At 37.2% G+C, this 18,851-nt stretch overlaps 1 protein-coding gene across 7 annotated transcripts in view; it reads left to right on the top strand.

Annotated features, from left to right (window-relative positions):
- DISP1 (dispatched RND transporter family member 1) overlaps positions 1-18,851 on the top strand; it is a 193,956-nt gene that overhangs the window by 71,658 nt on the left and 103,447 nt on the right. For 3 of the 7 annotated variants that reach the window (XM_054519954.2, XM_054519959.2, XM_063725050.1), the window contains one exon: positions 17,407-17,491. The exons of the other annotated variants lie outside the window; for them this stretch is intronic. Coding sequence is in view for 1 of the 3 variants with exons in the window: in XM_063725050.1 (XP_063581120.1) it covers positions 17,407-17,491 (85 nt within the window). In the remaining 2 variants the exon portion in view is untranslated. The remainder of the gene's footprint in view (positions 1-17,406; positions 17,492-18,851) is intronic. 7 annotated transcript variants of the gene reach the window in all.

Here is an 18,851-nt window from a genome sequence, read left to right as displayed (position 1 = left end):
TCTGAGCTCCTGATTCCTACCTCTAGGGATTGTTGTGGGGATGAGAAAAAATATATATGAAATGTCTATCACAATGCCTGCACAAAGTGGGAGCCAAAGTGATAGCTGTATTCTTTCATATACTCATTTAGCAAATATTAATTGCATTGCTACTACGTACTGAGGCACTGTACTCTCCTAATGATTCAAAATAACTAAGACATAGTTCATGCCTTTGAATAGTTCACATTTTGGGGGGCACATAGCAGTTTTGTAGAAAATACAGTGACCATTTCTTACATTGAAATGCAACATAAGAGGCTAAGATTATAATAAATCATAACTTTTTGAAAGCTTTTCTATAGAAAGCTTAACCAATACAGACTGTATCTCTCTAGTGAACTATTATGATAAAAATCTAGGGAAAGAAATGTATGTCTCTGATTCTCTCAAATATAAGTCATTTTTGGCTTTTAGAAGTGTCTAGATCTCAGACCATTTGAAGTTGAATTTTCTAGTGTGTGCCTGTAAACATGCGTTTAGTATTCTTACATACCAGACACTCAGGTGATTTACATATGCAATATAAACAGTCATCCCTAACTATCTGTGTGGGGTTGGTTTCAGGACCTCTCTGGGATATCAAAGTCTGCAGATGCTCAAGGCCCTGATATAAAGTGGCATAGTATTTGTATATAACCTATTCATATCCTTCTATATACTTTAAATTCTGTTGATTACTTATAATACCCAATGTAATATAAGTGCTATGTAAATAGTTGTTATACTGTATTGTTTGGGGAATAATGACAAGAAAAAAGTCTGTGCACGTTCAGTACAGATGCAATTTTTTAAAAATTATTTTTGATCTGGGTTGGTTGAATACATGGATTTGGAACCCACAGATACAGAGGGCAGCCTGTATATAAATGTCCTAGAACAGTGCTTTTCAATTTTAATGTGCATGTGCATCATCTGGGGATTTTATTAAAAAGCAGATTTGGAGTCAGTAGATCCTGGAAGGGAAACTGAGAATCTGCATTCATAACACTCCCAGCAGGTGCAGTGATTGTGGACCACACTTTGAGTAGTAAGGGTCTTTATTGCACTGACTTTGAAATCATACTTTCTGCCTTTCAATCCCGGTTCTACCACTTATGAAATATGTGCTTATTATTAATGATTAATTTCACTCAATGTGCATATTGTACTTTGAATTGAAGTACTATTGATGTCACCACTAATAGCAGATGAAACATTTTAAATTAACACTTAGCATGTGAAGACAAACCTCATGACTTAGCGATACAGCTAAAGATGTGCTGCTTCTGCTTTGGACCTATATGTTATTTGTGAGATTTTTTTTTTTCACTGTGACAACCACTAAAACTAAGTACCTAAATTAACTGAAATTAGAATCAAACTTGGAAACCACGTCATCATTAAGGGTTAAATCAAGATTTAAAAAGAAGACCAAGAGCAGTGGCTCATGCCTGTAATCCCAGCAGTTGGGGAGGCTGAGGTGGGAGGATCACTTGAGCCAAGGAGTTTGAGACAAGCCTAGGCAACATGGCAAAAACTCATCTTTACAGAAAATACAAAAATTAGCTGGGTGTGTTGGCGCGTGCCTGTAGTCCCAGCTCCTTGTGGGGCTGAGGTGGGAGGATCACATGAGCCGGGGAGGTCATGGCTGCAGTGAGCTCTGATCGCACCACTGCACTCCAGCCTGGACAACAAAGTAAGACCCTGTCTCAAAAAATCAAAGAAAAGAAAAGGACAACATATAATAGTATTATTCTCACTATGTTAATATACAATTAATTAACATAATGTTTTATTGAAAGTTTTGGAAACTTTCATAAATTAGAGTATTTAAAAATATTTTTTGCTTTACCCATCTAGCCTTTTAAAGTTTCTAATTTGTGTGCATATTTGAATGTACCTAATTTCTTGATACAGGAATACTTTCTATAACCTATATTGGGGGTATGTGCTCATGAATGCTTTGCTCATGAAAGGAAGAAAACAAAAGTTTAGATTCTACTACTATGTAGCATAGAAATGATGACTTTCTTTTGGAAAAAGTGTTGAGGGCAGCCGTTGATAGTTTTCCACCTGGATTAAGTAAAAATGTGTTTTTCAGGGTGTTTTCCAGGATATCTGATATTTAGAAGCTTTGTGATCTAGCTTGAATTGGAGGCCCTTCATTTGGGATTAAGCGTCTATGGCAACAAAAGATCCCTACTTCCCCTCAACAACAGAATATAAGAGAGCTCGAACTTTAAGTTATTAGTGTATTACATTAAGTAAATTGATCTAGTCCCAATTAATGAGAGGTCTGGTCTTTAAAATATATTTTAAAAAATTATTATAGTGATATTGCTCTAAGTATAAATGATTAACTCACCCAGGCACTGTGGAAATGTGGGCTGCTTAGGTGTCATTCTAGGCCCACATCTAGGAGTCTGATCTATGCCACATCTATGTGGCTTTCCTAGTATTATCCTATCAGTCTTATAGTAATTTTAGTCTTCCTAAGCCAGTAGTTCTCAAACTTTTTTGTCTGTAGAAAGAACTATTTACACATACTTTTAAAGTTGATTGAGGGCCTCAAAGAGCTTTTGTTTATGAATTATATATATCAATATTTACAATAGTAGAAATTAAAATAGAATTTTTTCCTTTTTTGAGACAGGGTTTGGCTCTGTCACCCAGGCTGGAGTGTAGTGGCACAATCAGAGCTCACTGCACCCTCCACCTCCCAGGCTCAAGTGATCCTCCCACCTCAGCCTCCGAAGTAATTGGGACTACAGGCACATGCCACCACGCCAGGCTAATTTTTTGTATTTTTGGTAGATATGGGGTTTTGCCATGTTGCCCATGCTGGTCTCAAACTCCTGAGCTTAAGCAGTCTGCCTGCCTCAGCCTCCCAAAGTGCTAGAATTACAGGTGTGTGCCACTGTGCCTGGCCAAAACAGAATTTTTAAAAAGCATATTCATCAACTTTTAAAAATACAATAAACCTATTGCACATTAATGTAAACAACATTTGATGAAAAATTACTGTGTTTTCCAAAATAAAAAAGTTTAGTGGTATTGTTTTACATTGTTTGCAAATCTCTTCAATGTCTGACTTAATAGAAGACAGCTGGATTTTCTTATCTGCTTTTACATTCAATCTGTTGTAGTATCATACGTAATGTAGCCTCTGGAAAATTCCAGTGAATGCTTGTGAGAGAATGAGAGTGAAAAAAAGCACATAATGACTTTATATTGTTATGAAATTTTTTTTTTACCTTGCACATCCCCTGAAAGGGTCTCTGGGGTGTCTTAGGAGAGTTTCTTCCTAAGCTAAGGAAGAAAGGTGTGTTTGGGGTGCAGCTACCCCTCTCTTTTACTCTTCCTGATTATGTCATAGCTGTGATTGTCAAATTAAGCATCTGTGACACTGTGATATCCCACAAGCTGCCTTGGCTGTGTCTCTGCTAATTCTAGTAAAGGTAGTCTTTTCCAAGTGGACTGAAAAATAAATTAGATGGATAGAACTTGCTCAGTTTTAGTTTTTCTCTTATAAATTGTTCATACCTGTTGTTACTTTCTGTTAGTAAACATCAATAACAAGACAAATAAACAATTAAATTATATTGTTATTGCTAGAAGACCTTGAAATGATCTTACACAATTATAAGATTGTCTTTTGTTGTGATACACAGGCCCTTGGTTGCCTTGAGTTTTTTTTTTTTTTTTTTTAGAAAAAAAAAATATACACACACACACACACACACACACACACACACACACACACACACACACACACACACACACACACACACACACACGGACTAGTATTTTCTCCTACTGAGATTATTCCTAATTTGTATGATAGAATTAAATATAAAAGCATCACGATTTTCTGGTGCTTTGCCATGTGAATAAGTTTGAAAACTACTTCACAGGGCAACTTCGAAGGAGATGTATAGGCTTAAACTATGTATATAATGTAGCATTCAGAGTTCCTCCATGTCTATCATGGGGAGACAAGGGGATGAGGGAAAAGACCTTTCAGCGACACCTTTCCAACTCAGATAATGGAGCTCATACACAAATTCCTTTTATACTTCTACATTTTTCTGATGCTGGTGGCAAAGAGAGGTAGGCTATAGAAAATCTGAACAGTGAGTGTTGAGAGAATGGTAGAGACAGCAACAGAAGCAACACTTTGAGGTTTATTAGGCAATAATACCAACGATAGGAGCAGCTACCGCACCTGTTAGTTTGCACTAGTTTCATATGCTGTCAGGTTCAGACATCCATGTAGTCATGAAATGTTTATTGAGTATCTACTATGTGCTTAAAAATCACATTGCAAAAGCCAGCCAAACTTATTTTCAGATAAAGCTCCACTGACTCTATGAAGATAAAGTTTAGATCTCCCTGGTAATAATACCTACATTTCTTCCTTAAGGAGGATTAACTTGGTATAGAAGAAGACAACTGAGCACAAATGTGGCTGGCTAGGTGCCAGCTCTTTGAAGTTCCTTAACTTGCATAGACTAACCCTGTCAATTCTGAAGGTATAGGAAGCCAGATTGTACTTTGATGTCAGAACTGTTTTGAGAGACCATTTATGTTGTATTTCCTTTGAAGAAGAGTGATTCAAGGCAATCTTTGCTTACATAGGGCCAATGATTTGACCTAGAAAGCCTAGAAACAAAAATCCTTTGCCAAAAAAGAGCTGAAAGTAGCTGTAAGTGATTTGAAACATCATATTTACTTAAGAGTTTTGAGAGAGATCATTTGGAATTAATCTGGTTTACCTAGAGGCAGAGGATTAGTTGCTCAAAATGATTCCTTATGGGAATTTCTAGTTTGATGTAATGCATCTCTCAGAATTTTTTGGGCACTGGCATGTTTAACTGCAGTCATTTCTGGGGAGAGTTTGTTTATAGATAAATGCACTGCTTTACATAAACACAAAGTATGTGATTGAGACATTTTTTAAAACCAGCTAAAAAATATTTTGAGTGGGGGAAAAATAATCACAGAAGCTGAAGGTTCAGTTTTGGAGATACCAAGTTATCAGGTTTCTTTCTTGATGTCAGATTAATAGGAAATTGGAAACTGAAAGCTGGTGTGTGTTACCCTCTTACACTTTAAAATGTTGCTTGTTAAGGCAGGCACATTTTTAAAATACTTGTTTGCATACCTGAAGTACAAGCCCTTATTTTCCTGCCTGTATGTCATCCTTCTGACTGGCTGTTCTGATTATAGCCAGAATATCTGGGCATTTTTCAGGCAGTTGAGATAAAGAAAAGTTTCTTGTATTTTCTTCTTCATTACTCTTAAATTCATAGTTCAAAATATTTATGTTAGTTTTAAGCATAATAGTTTCCTGAATTAGGTAATTTATAAATGTCACCTTGTTTTTGTTTTTAATATTTTTATGTTCAAAATGTTGATGTCTTTGAGAATGGAAACAGATCTTTTGTCCTAATTTGACCAATTGGAACAGGGTATAGAGGTCACAATAGCAGAGAAGTGGCACTGCTGAACCATTATAATTTCATTATTTCAGTCACTGATATTAAATCTGGGTTCAGGTTGGGACCCTTTTGGGTTCTTGGCTTCAAATCCCTGAAATGTTGACTGTAGAAGTTTCAGTTCACAATTTTGGGTGGACTTTCAAAATTGATCTGCCTGACTGTTAGGAGCAGGTTGCATTTCATACTAGTTGTTTCATTTAAGAACATTTCTAGGAGATGATTTAGCTTTATAAAATTACCTGAAATATCACAACATAGTCCTACTTGAGTTTCCTGAGTTCACTTCTAAGTGATAAGTGTGTAATGGAAAGAAAGGCTCGCTAGTAATTTTTAAATTTAGATATACTAGCCAATCATAATAAGTATCACATATGAAATATAGGCTGGCTACTTACTGCATGCATGTGAATGAGACAGGGCGAATCTCTACATACATTATATATATTGAACAAACCATCTTTTAAAAAGTTAAAAATTTCAAGCTGTTACATAAATTAAAGAAGCCAATCTTAAGGAAAAGATTTTTTAAAGTAAAATTTTCTTTGGTATTTTTATTGGGTGAAAAGGGTAAAAAGTTTTACTTTAAGTAAATTTTTTTCTGGAGCAAAGGAATGCCGAGGGTGGGGTAGCATAAAAATTGTGAAATTAGAATGCCCAAAGTAATGGGAAAAGCTGTATTAAATTTTGAGTTATGTAGTGTGTTTATCAGAATGTATTCTGTTGTACATTGAAGATAAAAGGCAAACCAGAAAGTATTTAGAAAATTTTTATTTTCTCCCACATACTGAGAGAGTAACCAAATCTTCTTAAACATCAACAATATTACCTTTTATAGAACAATTAAAATGCAAGGTTTCTTTTTGTTATTTTAGTGACAACTTTACCTTGAGTAACTGGTTATGTCAGTTGTGTGTGTGTGTGTGTGTGTGTGCGCGTGTGTTTCTATTTGAAAGTCTCCGAAGATTATTTAGTTGCTTACTTTTTTCTTTCTTCAAAAAATTTTTTAAATGAGCAAATAATAATTGTACATATCCATGGAGTACATAGTGATGTTTCTATATATATAATGTACAGTGATCAATCTGAGTACTTGGAATATCCATCATCTCAAACATTTATCATTTTTGTGTGTGTTGGGAATGTTACTTTGAAACATTTAAGATAAATGGTTTTTTTCCCCTAAGATTCCAACTCTTTAAAAAATATACTTTATAATTTGGGTGGTGTATATTTTATATTTTTTATTACTATATATGGCATATTTTGGGAAAAGGTATTGGGATTCTTTTGAGGTCAAGAAGTTTTTTGTTAAGAACAGGAGAAGAAAAAACCCTCAAAATCTAAGTAGGCTAGTATTAAATAAATTGATGTTTAATCCTTTGAAAGCCAGGGTTTTGCTTGGTATCTAGTTACCTTGTATACCTTCTCTGCTGAACTGATTGAGGCTAGGTGATTCTGTTTTCTTCCAGTAAGTGCTTTTCCTCAATTCCTTAAGACTCCTGTTTAAAGGGAACTCTTTCAAGAGATTTTCTGATGAAAGATGAGAGAATGCAAGCAGTAGCACTTGAGATAATATCTTCTGGCTTCTGTGATACAGTTTTTCTTCCAAATGTAAATTTTTCATTGGTTTGGTTTATCATTTTCCCCATGCAACTATTTTTTTTTTTCACAGAGCCACGTTTTATTATAACTACATGAACTATATATGCCTTGGGGCAAAGACTACACAAAACATAGAAACAGGAAATGCCTGTTAGGTTAAGAGACATGGGATAATGGGTAAAAATATCTTTTAAAAATTACTCACTGTTGCCAGCATTACTGCAGTAATATATAATATAAAATGAAGGCAATTTCTGATTTCATTATCTTGAAAACTTCTTTTACACTTGTACTTTTCCATTTTGTTGTTTCAGAGCAGAAACCTTAACCAAGGAGGTAGTGAAGTTTTGTATTTTTATTCTATGAATTTAAATCATTTTGAAATCAGTCATAGCTTAGAGCTGTGCCTTTCAAGCTCTTTTACTGGCATATGTTTCTAAATATTAAATATCAACCGGAAAGTAGAAGTAAATTGATGTAACTAAGAAAGATTTACTTTAGCTTATGGAAGGTCATCATCTCCAAACTGTTAATATTTACAAGTGATTTTTTAAAGTGATAAGCTTCCTTATAGTGAAATACTTATTATTAAGTAGGCTCATTTATTCAACATGTATAATTATTTATTGCTTTCTATGTGACCAGCTTTCTATATGTTAAGAACTGGATATAAAATCATTAGTGAGCAAAACATTTATGGGTTCTTCTATTGGAGTTTATGCATTAGTTCATTTGGTAGATAATTGTTGAACACCAACTATGTGCCAGACACTGTTCTATAATTTAGGGTTATGCTTTGTGGAGGGAGAAATAAGTAATAAATACAGTAAGTGCTTAAATAAATGATTAAGATCATTTCAGATAGGGATCAGTACTTCAAAGAGAGTCATACAGGGAGAACTAATGAAGTACCTGAGCTGATCTACTTTACAGACTAGTAGAGGAGATAATTTTAGTATAATTAATCACATAGATAAATATGATAAATACTGTAAAGGAAAAGCAATGAGTGTTTATGAGAGCTGATAAATGAGGGAGATAAGGGATGGTTCATTTTGGGGGAATCGGGGAAGACTTCCTGGAAGAAGTAACATTTGAGCTTAAATCTGAGCTACAACTAGGTGTTAGTTTTCTAGGGCTGCCATAACAAGTATGACAAACTGGGTGGTTTAAACAGCAGAAATGTATTGTGTCTCAATTCTGGAGGCTAGAAGTCCAAGATCAATATGTAGGCTGGGTCGGTTCCTTCTGAGGGCTGTGAGGGAGAATCTGTTCCATGCGTCTCATCTTCTGGTGGTTTGTTGGAAATCTTTGGTGTTACTTGGTTTGTAGACACGTTAGCCTGATCTCTGCCTTCACATTCACGTTGTGTTCTCCCCATGTGCTTGTCTGTGTCCAGATTTCCTCTTTTTATAAGGACATCAGTCATACTGGAGTAGGGACCCACCCTACTCCAGTATGAACTCATTTTCACGAATTGCATCTACAACAGCTTTTATTTCCAAATAAGGTCACATTCTGAGGTACTGAGGGTTAAGACTTCAATATATGAATTTGAGGTGGACATAATCCAACCCATAATACCAGGAGTTAGCTAGGTGAAGAGAAGAGGGGGGATGACTTTTCAGGAAGAGAGAACAGCATGTGTGAAGGTATTGCATTGGAGAAGCATGGCTCATTTAGGAAATGTAAGTGTAGCTGAAGCATAGAAACTGAGAGGAAGAGTGAAGTGACAATTCCAGAGACATTTTGAAGGTAGAATAGATAGATGGGACCTAATGACCAGCTGAACATGCTGTGAAGGAAAGAATAATCAAAGATAATTTCCTACCTATAGCTGTGATGAAAGTCTTTTCACCATTTTCAGGTAGAGATATCCAGTAGAAAGATAGAAATCTCTTTCTGTAGATCAGGGGAAAGGTTGAAGCTGGAAATAAGGATTTGGAAGTAAACTATGTTATAGGTCAAAAGTTAGCTAAAATTAGGAAGAATGCTTTTAGATGAGAGGGCTGGGACCTAGAACCTTAAAAAAATCCATATTTAAAGAGGAGGCCAGAATAAAAAGCCAACAAAAAAATCAAAAAAGCAGGAAAAGCAATATGTAGTAAGAAAAAGTAGATGGATTACTTCTTGGGAAACCAAGCTAGAAGAGAGTTTTGAGAAGGAGGGATTGGTTGATGGCATCAAATGCTACATGAAGGTAAAGTAGGATGAGACCTGGAGAGAGATCTGATCTCATTTGCCAGTTTGAGGTGATTAGTGAGTACAGCAGGTTATAGAATGGTGAAAGTGGAAGCCAGGATGTGTGTGTGTGTGGAGGAGGAGTAAAAGGCCAATGGGGAAGAAGAAGGAGTAAATATAAACAACTATCTTAAGAATTGGCAATGAAGGGAAGGTGATACAGAGAAGCACATACAAGTTTTAGAAGATGGTAGAGAGCTTAGGAAGAACTTGTATGACTGAAAGCCAAGAGCAAGAAAATTAATGGGGGTGGGGAAAGGAGGGGAGGGAGTGATACCTGAGGTAAAGATACCTAAGAGAAGTGTTCCCATTCAGGATTTGCTTCCTGGCATTTCTCAGGAATTTTAAGTTTTTCTAGATTCCCAAATGCTGAAAAATTTGGTGGGGAAAACAGGCAGGGTATTATAATTTTCCTTCAAGTTTAGCAGTCAAGGCAGAAGTTACTGATTAAATTCATTGACATCAAGTCTGCAGCAACAGCAGGAAACGTGACACAGAGAGTCAAAGGTTAAGATGGCTATTTCTGGGAAGCTGGAGAGGAATGCAGGACAGAAAGCTTCACATCTTATTGTGGCTTTGCTGTGTACTGGTGTGTATTCCTAGCTCTGACTACTGCTAATGGTGAATCATTTTTGCAAATAACGTAAGTATTAATAAGCTTATTCACATAGTATATTTTGTATATGATTCCAGTGAGTGGTGTCCCAAGAAATAATAAGTTTTGACAGCAAAATCTTAAATTGGTCATTTGTACATGTGATTCTTTGTAATGCTATTAATGTTGCTAGGAAATCTGAATGTTACATTGCTTGAATACTATACCTAATAATGTCTGCTGAGGGCTTCCAGTGTTTGGTATCTGCTACCGGCTACAATTATTTGTAAATACTTTTGACAGAATAAATGCAAGAGATGATCACAGTGTGGCTATGGAACACTTTGATGTGAAATCAGAAACATCTGTAATCTGGATTAGCAAAGCAATATTCACTTTAATGGTAAAACCAAAATCAGGGCAAGCATACAAAATATTTTTATTGTTAAAGAAGAAAATGAGCTTAAATGGAGCAAAATGTGTTTGAACGTCCAGCTTGGTGATCACACCAACATCTATGCAACATGAAAGAAAGTTTTCTATGTCTGGAATGTTTGTCATGAAACAAAAGTCAAGTCTCAAATAAGGCAATTAATGTTTTATGTGTTTTAAATTTTTATTAAAAATTGGTGGCTTTTAAATATCAAATATTTGTGATATAATCTGTAAATTTTTAAATAATTTCTGTTTGACATGTGTTAATGTTTACTTCACTTGATGTTTTCTATTATTAGATGTCTATATCAGGTATAGATCATTTTTATGTTACAAAAATATCGATCTTATCACAATACCACAATATATTGGTTGATAATTATAAACCATGCCTTTATTATTAAATCTTTTGTGTTAAGAAAACTACTAAAACTTTTAGCGGTTTTCTACTAAATGGATAATAACTCTATCATGGAAAAATTATTCACTGTATATAATAATTACTGTCACTCATTATTGTCATGGGATCCTTGGGATGTTACTTCGCCAACTGGAAACCTCTGTAGCTGGGGGAGCCTTCTTCCTGAGCACTGCTTGTGCCTGCTGGCCTTGTTCCGCCCACTCGACCTGGCAGGCTGTGCTTGGCTCATGCTACCGGCCCGGATCCCACACCTGCCAAGGGCAAGCCAGGCATGGAGCGGTGAGGGCTGTGTGGGCGAGTGAGGGTGAGGTCTGGCCACTGTGCACAGCTAGGCACATCAGCTGCTGTGGCAGGGCGAGCAGCTCCAGGCGCCGGCACTGACTCCATGGAAGGCTGTGGCTGGACCAGATGTACTGCGTGCAGCTTCCACTGCGGGCACCCATGTCTGGATGAGGGGAATGTGGTGGTGCCTGGAAGCTTGGAGATGCCAGGAACTGCAGAGCCCCAAAGAGAGTGTCACAGCCCTGGCTCGGGCAGCTCCTAGATGTGGGCTCCCTTCTCTCCTAGATGTGGGCTCCCTTCTCTCCTTGTTGCCCACAACGTGGCTAATGGAGTGGGGGCGTGTTTCAGCCCTGTTTGTGTTACAGCTCTTTCAGTCCTGCCATTCGGCAGGTCCTAAGTTCTTGTCCCGTGTCCAGGAATAATGAGGTACATGGACAACTGGAGGGTGAGCAAGGTGGAGAGGAGCTTCATTGAGTGGCAGAACAGTTCTCAGGAGACCGGAAGTGGGTAGCTCCCTCCCGCAGGCAGGTCATCCCTACAAGTTGAGGAGACGTGAAGTGGGTAGTTCCTTCTCCCAGGTGGTAGTCCCCATGTCTGTGTGAGTCTGACTAGGTGGGTGGTTATGGGTCTTATAAGGCAGGAAGTGTGTACTGGTTGATCCATGGGTGGGCCCAGAGAAAGCTCCCTAAGTTCTCACTCCCTAAGTTCTCACTCCTAAGTCACCTAGAACTGACAGCCCGGCCCCCAGGCTTCAGGCTGTCCCTGGCTTGAAGGTGGGGCTTCACCAGGAACCTACCCCTTTCCACCCAGGAGCCAGTCTGCCTCCTGACACCGTAAGTCACTTGAGTCCATCGCACCCAGGCTGTTCCTGCAGAGAGGCACCTGCAGGCCAATGCTGAGCCACCCTCAGTGCCCCCTCGGGCTCCCTCCCATACCTGTAGGCACCCAAAGTCCAGAGGGGACTGAGGCAGCAGGGGGCTGGAGTGTCAGCACTGCCTCAAGTGTGCGCACACCCGGCCAGGTTGCGACAGCGCCTGGACTCGGCTTCAACTTTGCTCCCAAATCAGAGCGGGTGCTGGGAGCAGGGAGCAGGGAGAGGCCAGGCAGCGGGAGCAGTCACTTCCAAGCCTGTGGGGGCCCCCGAAAGTGCAGAGATGCCTGGGTCCGCAGCCATGGCTGGGTGGCTGTAGCTGCGCCTGGGAGCATGGGGCTCCTGCCTTGCCAATTCGGAAATGGGTGGGGCTCCCATCTGTTTCCGGCTCCCGCTGGCTCCCTGGAACAGGCACCCCGAACCCGGCTGTGCCTCCCCTGCTACAGCTGGCGACGCTGCAGCGGCTGCTCCAGACGGGCTGCGGGTGCCATCATTATTATTTAAAAACACATAAATAAATATTTGAAAAATACAGAATAACTTACGAGGTTGAGAATTCTTGTAGATTCCGATTTATTTCCTAAAGATTTAGAAACAGCTCCTAAGAGATTGATTTGACCCAAAGGCTGAGATTAAGGACCCACAGGTAGAAAAATAAGCATATGAGTAGGGACACCCTTTCTTCTTTCCTTTTTTTGGGGGAAGGATTTCAGGATGGGTGGAAATAAGATGCATTTGAAAATCTAGAGAATAGTCTCAGTTTTCTTTCCAAAGAAGGAGTACACTCACACTCCTTAATGTGATGGGCAAAGGGCAGGACTGGGATACCAGAAGTAGGTTGTTACGGTTTGGAACAGCTGACCAGGGATGAGCCTACGGGGATACTGTCCAGTTGAAGTCTCAGCTGAAGTGTATCAGGGAAATTCTGAAAGGCTCATTAGGAACCTTTTATAGACCTTGGTGCTTTTTTGCCACTGTACTCTTTCCAAGTAGTTAACTGAATACCAGTCAACTTAGAAAATAAACTCAACACATTTTACTGTTAATTTGGCTTACATTTATTGTTTTAAGAATAACTGATTTTAAAAAAAAATAATGAAATACAAACTTCTGCCATTTATCTCATCATTTTTCGCAATCTGTGATTTTCTTTTCCTTTGTGAGAGAATGCTGGGAACACATCAGTAGTTGCCCAGTTCTGACTGTTTATAACAAACAGAAGAATTAATGTCCATTTTATCTCTTTAAAATAACATGATTGATAAACAGATCAATGGAATAGAATAAAGAGTTCTGAAAGACTCACACATATATGGCCGATTGATTTTTCAGCAAAGGTGCCAAGGTAATTCAATGGAGAAGGATCAGTCTTTTCCACATATGATGGGTTAACTGGATCTCTTGCAGGTCAAGAGGGAAAACTTGATCTCTATCCCACAGCAAATACAAAAATTTTCTAAAAGTAGATTATAGACCTAAATGCTATAAACCTAAGGCTATGAAACTTTTAGAAGAAAACATAGAGAATCTTTGTGACCTTAGGAAAGGCAAAGATTTCTCAAGATTTTTTTTTAAAAAGCCTATTCATAAGATTTTTTAAAGTGTTGATAAATTGGACTTTATCGTAATTACAAATTTCTGCTCTTCAAAAGATACCATTTAAAAAATGAAAAAGCGAGGCTACCAGGTGCAGTGGCTCATGCCTGTAATCCCAGCAGTTTGGGAGGTCGAGGTGGGAGGATAGCTTTACCTCCAGGAATTCGAGACCAGCCTGGGCAACATAGGGAAACACCGTCTCTACAAATGAAAAAAATTAGCTGAGCATGGTGGTGCATGCCTGTGGTCCCAGCTACCGGTAGGCTGAAGTGGGAGGATTTCTTGAGCCTGGGAAGTCAAGGCTGCAGTGAGCCATGATCCTGCCACTGCACTCCAGCCTGGGCGACAGAGCACAATCCTGTCTCAAAAAAAAAAGAGGCTGGGTGCGTTGGCTCATGCCTGTAATCCCAGCACTTTGGGAGGCCAAGGCGGGTAGATCACCTGAGATCAGGAGTTTGAGACCAGCAAGAACAAGATGTTGAAGCCCCGTCTCTACTAAAAATACAAAAATTAGCTGGGTGTGGTGGTGGGCGCCTGTAATCCCAGCTACTCCAGAGGCTGAGGCAGGAGAATTGCTTGAACCCAGGAGGTGGAGGTTGCAGTGAGCTGAGATCGCGCCATTGCACTTCAGCCTGGGTGACAGAGTGAGACTCCATCTCAGAGAAAAAAAAAAAAAAAAGAAGAAAGTGAAAAGAAAAAGCAAGGTACAAAGTAGGAGAAAATATTTGTAATACAATGTGTGACAAAGGGCTTGTATCTAGAATGTTAAAAGAACTCTTAAATGGCAAACAACTTTGAAAAGGTGAGCAAAGACTTGAAAAGACACACAAAGAAGATATACAGGTGGCCAATAAGCACATGAAAAGATGAGCATCATCATTAGTCATCAGGGAAATTATTTAAAACCCACAATGAGATACCATTTATAACTGCCAGAATGGCTAAAATGAAAAAGACCAAGAATTTCAAGTATCAGAGAGAATGAAAAACAAGTGTGAAATGGCAAAACCACTTGGAAAGTTTTGGAGTTTCTTAGTACACATGCATGTACCTTATGACCCAGTAATTCCATACATACATGAAAACATGTGCCCACAAAAAGACTTACTTATGAGTGTCCATGTGAATCTTATTCATAATAGCCTCAAACTGAAAACAATCTAAGCATCCATGAATAGGGAAGTGGACAAACAAATTTTGATATAGTCATTCAGTGGCATACTCCTCAGCAATAAAAAGACAGTGTGGATGAATCTTATAGATATCTGTTGAATAAAAGACTTGGCACAAAAGAGTATATATTATATAGTTCCATTTAGGAAGTTCTAGAGCAGGCAAAACTATGAGGATAGAAATGATCAGAGTTTGCCTGTGATGGGATATAGTGGGGAGATTAACTACAAAGGGTTACAAGAGAACTTTTGGTGGTGATGGAAATATTCTGTAACTTCATTGAGGTTGTGGTTTCATGGATGCATCTATTCACTGTCAAAACTCATTGCACTGTGTGTTTAAAATTTGTACATTTTATTGTACATAAATTATACCTCAAAGTTGTTTAAAAATAAAAACATGAAACTTTTAAAAATAATGAAAAATATTGTTAGCATATAGTTTTGTATACTTTTTAAAAGCCTTTGTCAGCTAAATTTATGAGGAGTTGTACTGTATTTCTAGGATACTTTATTAAGCCTTCTGGGAGGAAATTCAATGAACCTGTCATTAATAATTTCATTTTGCACCTAATAGTTGTGGTTAAATCTAGAAATAATGAGGTAAGCCTTATTCCCTCAAGGAAACATTTCTTAACATCTATCACTTTCACTTTCATTTGAATGTTTTTATTTTAAAAATACATACCAGTTTTATTATATTTACTTTTCTGTATGTACAGAGGCTAAAGTACTTGGTGTTTTAGTTAAACATACATGTAATGTAAAAACATGTACATGTCTGTTTCGGATTTATTTTCAAAAGGATATTTACCATCGAATCTGAATCATAGGAATATTTAAGTCTTACATCTTCCCAGTAAGTAGTACCTTTTTACTGTAATTTTTTCCCCTGCTTTGTATCTTGATATCCTGTAGATGAACTGGTGACATCTGATATTCACTAGTCATGTTCGTTGAGGAAAAACATACTTTCTTATTAAATCCACTTATCTGTAAAGTTTTGGTTAGGGATTTTAGCTTTTATTATGTGGATTATAGCTTATAGTATGTGGAAGAAATCTAACTGCAGGGATATAAACATTGTTTGGGGTGGAAAAAGCCTGCACTAGCAGATGTATTATAAAAGTTGAAGCCAGTATCAAAATGTCTTTTTCAGAAGTAGTAAATAGAATTTTTTTTTAAACACTTCATAGAGCTGATTGTTGGGGCAGGAACACAGTTACTGAAGTATCAACTTTGTTTTTATGTGGCATAGAGTGTTCTTAAAGAGTAAAGGTGATGGGTTGAAAAACAAATGGAAAATTCTTAATTTGTAACTCTTGAAACTCTTCCTGCCAAAAATTTTTTGAAGTGTTCCTTCATTTGTTCATTCATTCAGGAATATATTAATACACTTATCCCTTAAACCATTTTACACATATGCCATGTACCATTGGTTTTTTTTTTTAATTTCAACTTTTATTATAGATTGAAGTGTACACATTCAGGTTTGTTACTTGGGTAAACTGTGTTATGCTGAGGCTTGGGGAATTTAATAATAACAGAAATTTTTTGAATTAAAAGATGCCTAATGGTTTAAAACATTTTCAAATGTGTCACTCACATGACCCACGCGACAATTTACTGCACTTGGCGAGAAGATACTGTTTTCAATGTTTAATAGATAATGTATGCGGCTGCTTTCAGGGTTTGGTTATATTACTTTACTTTCATTGCCTTATATCTCCTGTATATCTAAGCTAAACTTCTTGACTAGTTTAAATTAACTTATCTAGTTGATATACTTGGGCCCTGATCTGGTTTACTTGTGCACACACCTAACATGAAGTTATTTTAACCTTGTGACATTTAATCTTTAATGTTTCTGGAGAAAAGAACTAAATATCTTTTTACAAAATAAATTATGAATACCTTTTAAGCAGCTTCTACTTGAAATAACACTTTATATAAATATAGGAATATATGATATTCTTATGTAAGAATATTTTATATGAATATAGTCCTTTACCGTTTTGATTCCTACAGCAAGCCCATGAGAAAACCAAGGCTCACAGAAATTATGTTTAATACAGTCTTTCCATGTCATTGTGCTACCTCCCCCAAATTTCAGCCTGTTTGAATTTGGGAGAGGAGTTGTGGGGGGAGCAAGAAAATAATCTCCGATTCTAACATAGGATATTTAAAACATTTTAAAAAGTTATTTGTTTTCAGTATCTGCCTGAGAAAGAATTAGAACATGTCTTCTTAGTTGATGAATTATCCTGGGTGATTTTCAAGTTGGTGAAATGGTTAAGAGTAATTAAATAAATGGTTGAGAGTTATTTTGCGCATTAAATGCTAACTTTTATGTGCATCAGTTAGTCAAAATAAAATCTCCATTTTAATTATGTCCTCACTGCCAAGGGTGAGGGTCTTGTTTGATATTGTCTGGCTCACAGGAATGAGATGGTTTAACCTAGAGCAAGAGGAAATTTTTTTTTTAAGAGCTGAGATCTTGTGCTGTTGTCTAGGCTGTAGTGCAGTGGCATGATCATAGTTCACTGCAGCCTCAAATTCCTGGGCTCAAGGGATCCTCCTGCCTCAGCCCCCTGAATACTTGGGATTACAGTCGTGAGCTACCACACCCACCTCAGCAAGAGCAAATTTTTCTCTTTTTTGTTTGACAGGGTCTCACTCTTGCCCAGGCTGGCCTTGAACTCCTGGGCTCAAGCCATCTACCTGCCTCGACCTCCCAGAGTGTTGGGATTACAGGTATGAGCCACCATGCCTGGCCAGCAAGAGGAAGTTTAATGTTAAGTACTACATAAAGCTGTCTGTTGCCTTAATGAAAAATTTCTAAAAAATCATGGTTTTGTTTTTAGCAACCCCAAAATGCTTCTGACTTCAAGAGTTCAAGTAATTTTACTGTAAAGTTTAATAAAAGGTTTAAGATATGCTGTGTAATTATGTAAGCTGGTAAGATTAAAACAAGTAAAATGCAGGTAGTTTAGTTCTTAAAATCATCATATATATTTCCTTATTAGCATTAATCAGTAGAATTGAGATTGAATATAGTACAGCAGTTATGAATTTAGGCTCTAGATTCCGACTGTCTGGGTTTGAATGTCAGTTCTATCACTTTCTCATTGTATGACTAGGGACAACTTTTTTAAGCCTTAGTTTCCTCATTGATAAAATGAGGATATTCTTAGTACTTGCCTCTTTTGCTAAGAATGAGGATTAAAATGATATGTGTGAAACCATTTATGTCATACACACCCATTCACATGATACAGTTAATTTGGATTGTCTATGTCAGTAGATGAGATACATAAAAAAGAAAATCTAGTTGAGTAGTTTTGACATTATTGCATACTTAATTTGTGGATTTTCAGTGCTTCTGTTTTCTTTTTTCTGTTGGAGATCCTATTAAGTAATGAATTAATTATGATATGGAAAAGTAATGATCCTCAACAATTTTGTAAACTATATACTTGGATAATCTGAAAGACTGAAACTTAACTGTACTTATGCTTTAAATTAAAATAGCAACAACCAAAATACCCAGAACATACTTTTAAGTCAGGATAATAACTTATCTGACAAATTAGAGATAAGAGATCAAGATGAAGGTAGTGAAGTCAGTGATGTTTTCAGTTGATTGCAGTATGATCTCCATCAAGTTAACTATTATTTTTACTAATATATGAACAGAGTGATGAGTGGGAGCTAAAGTTAGGTACTTTATAGGGAAATCTATGCACTATTTCTAAGGAGCTGTAGGACTGAGAAAGGTATTTTACTTGTTTTGTGTTATTTTTAAAATGAGAAAAATAAAAGCATATTTGTATGCTGTTGGGAATGATCCAACAGAAAGGGGAAATGAGAAAGATGAGAAGTATTTGATGGTCTTCTTGAGTAGATGAGAGAAAGTGGAATATTGTACACAAATGGAAGGATTATTTTTAGAAGTAAGGAAAGATTATCTCTAGAAATGTGGGATTGCAGAAAACTAACCTACGAACAGATGCTGGTGGGTGAATAGCTCTGATGGTGATAAGCTGTGGAAGTTCTCTTCTGATTGCTTGTATATTCTTACTGTATTCTTAGTGAAGTAGGTCATGAGCCAAAC

This window comes from Pongo abelii, chromosome 1 (assembly GCF_028885655.2).
Source record: "Pongo abelii isolate AG06213 chromosome 1, NHGRI_mPonAbe1-v2.0_pri, whole genome shotgun sequence".
NCBI classification, from domain to species: Eukaryota; Metazoa; Chordata; class Mammalia; order Primates; family Hominidae; genus Pongo; species Pongo abelii.
The sequence above is the reverse complement of the archived record's forward strand: the minus strand, read 5'-3'. Positions and strand labels throughout refer to the sequence as shown.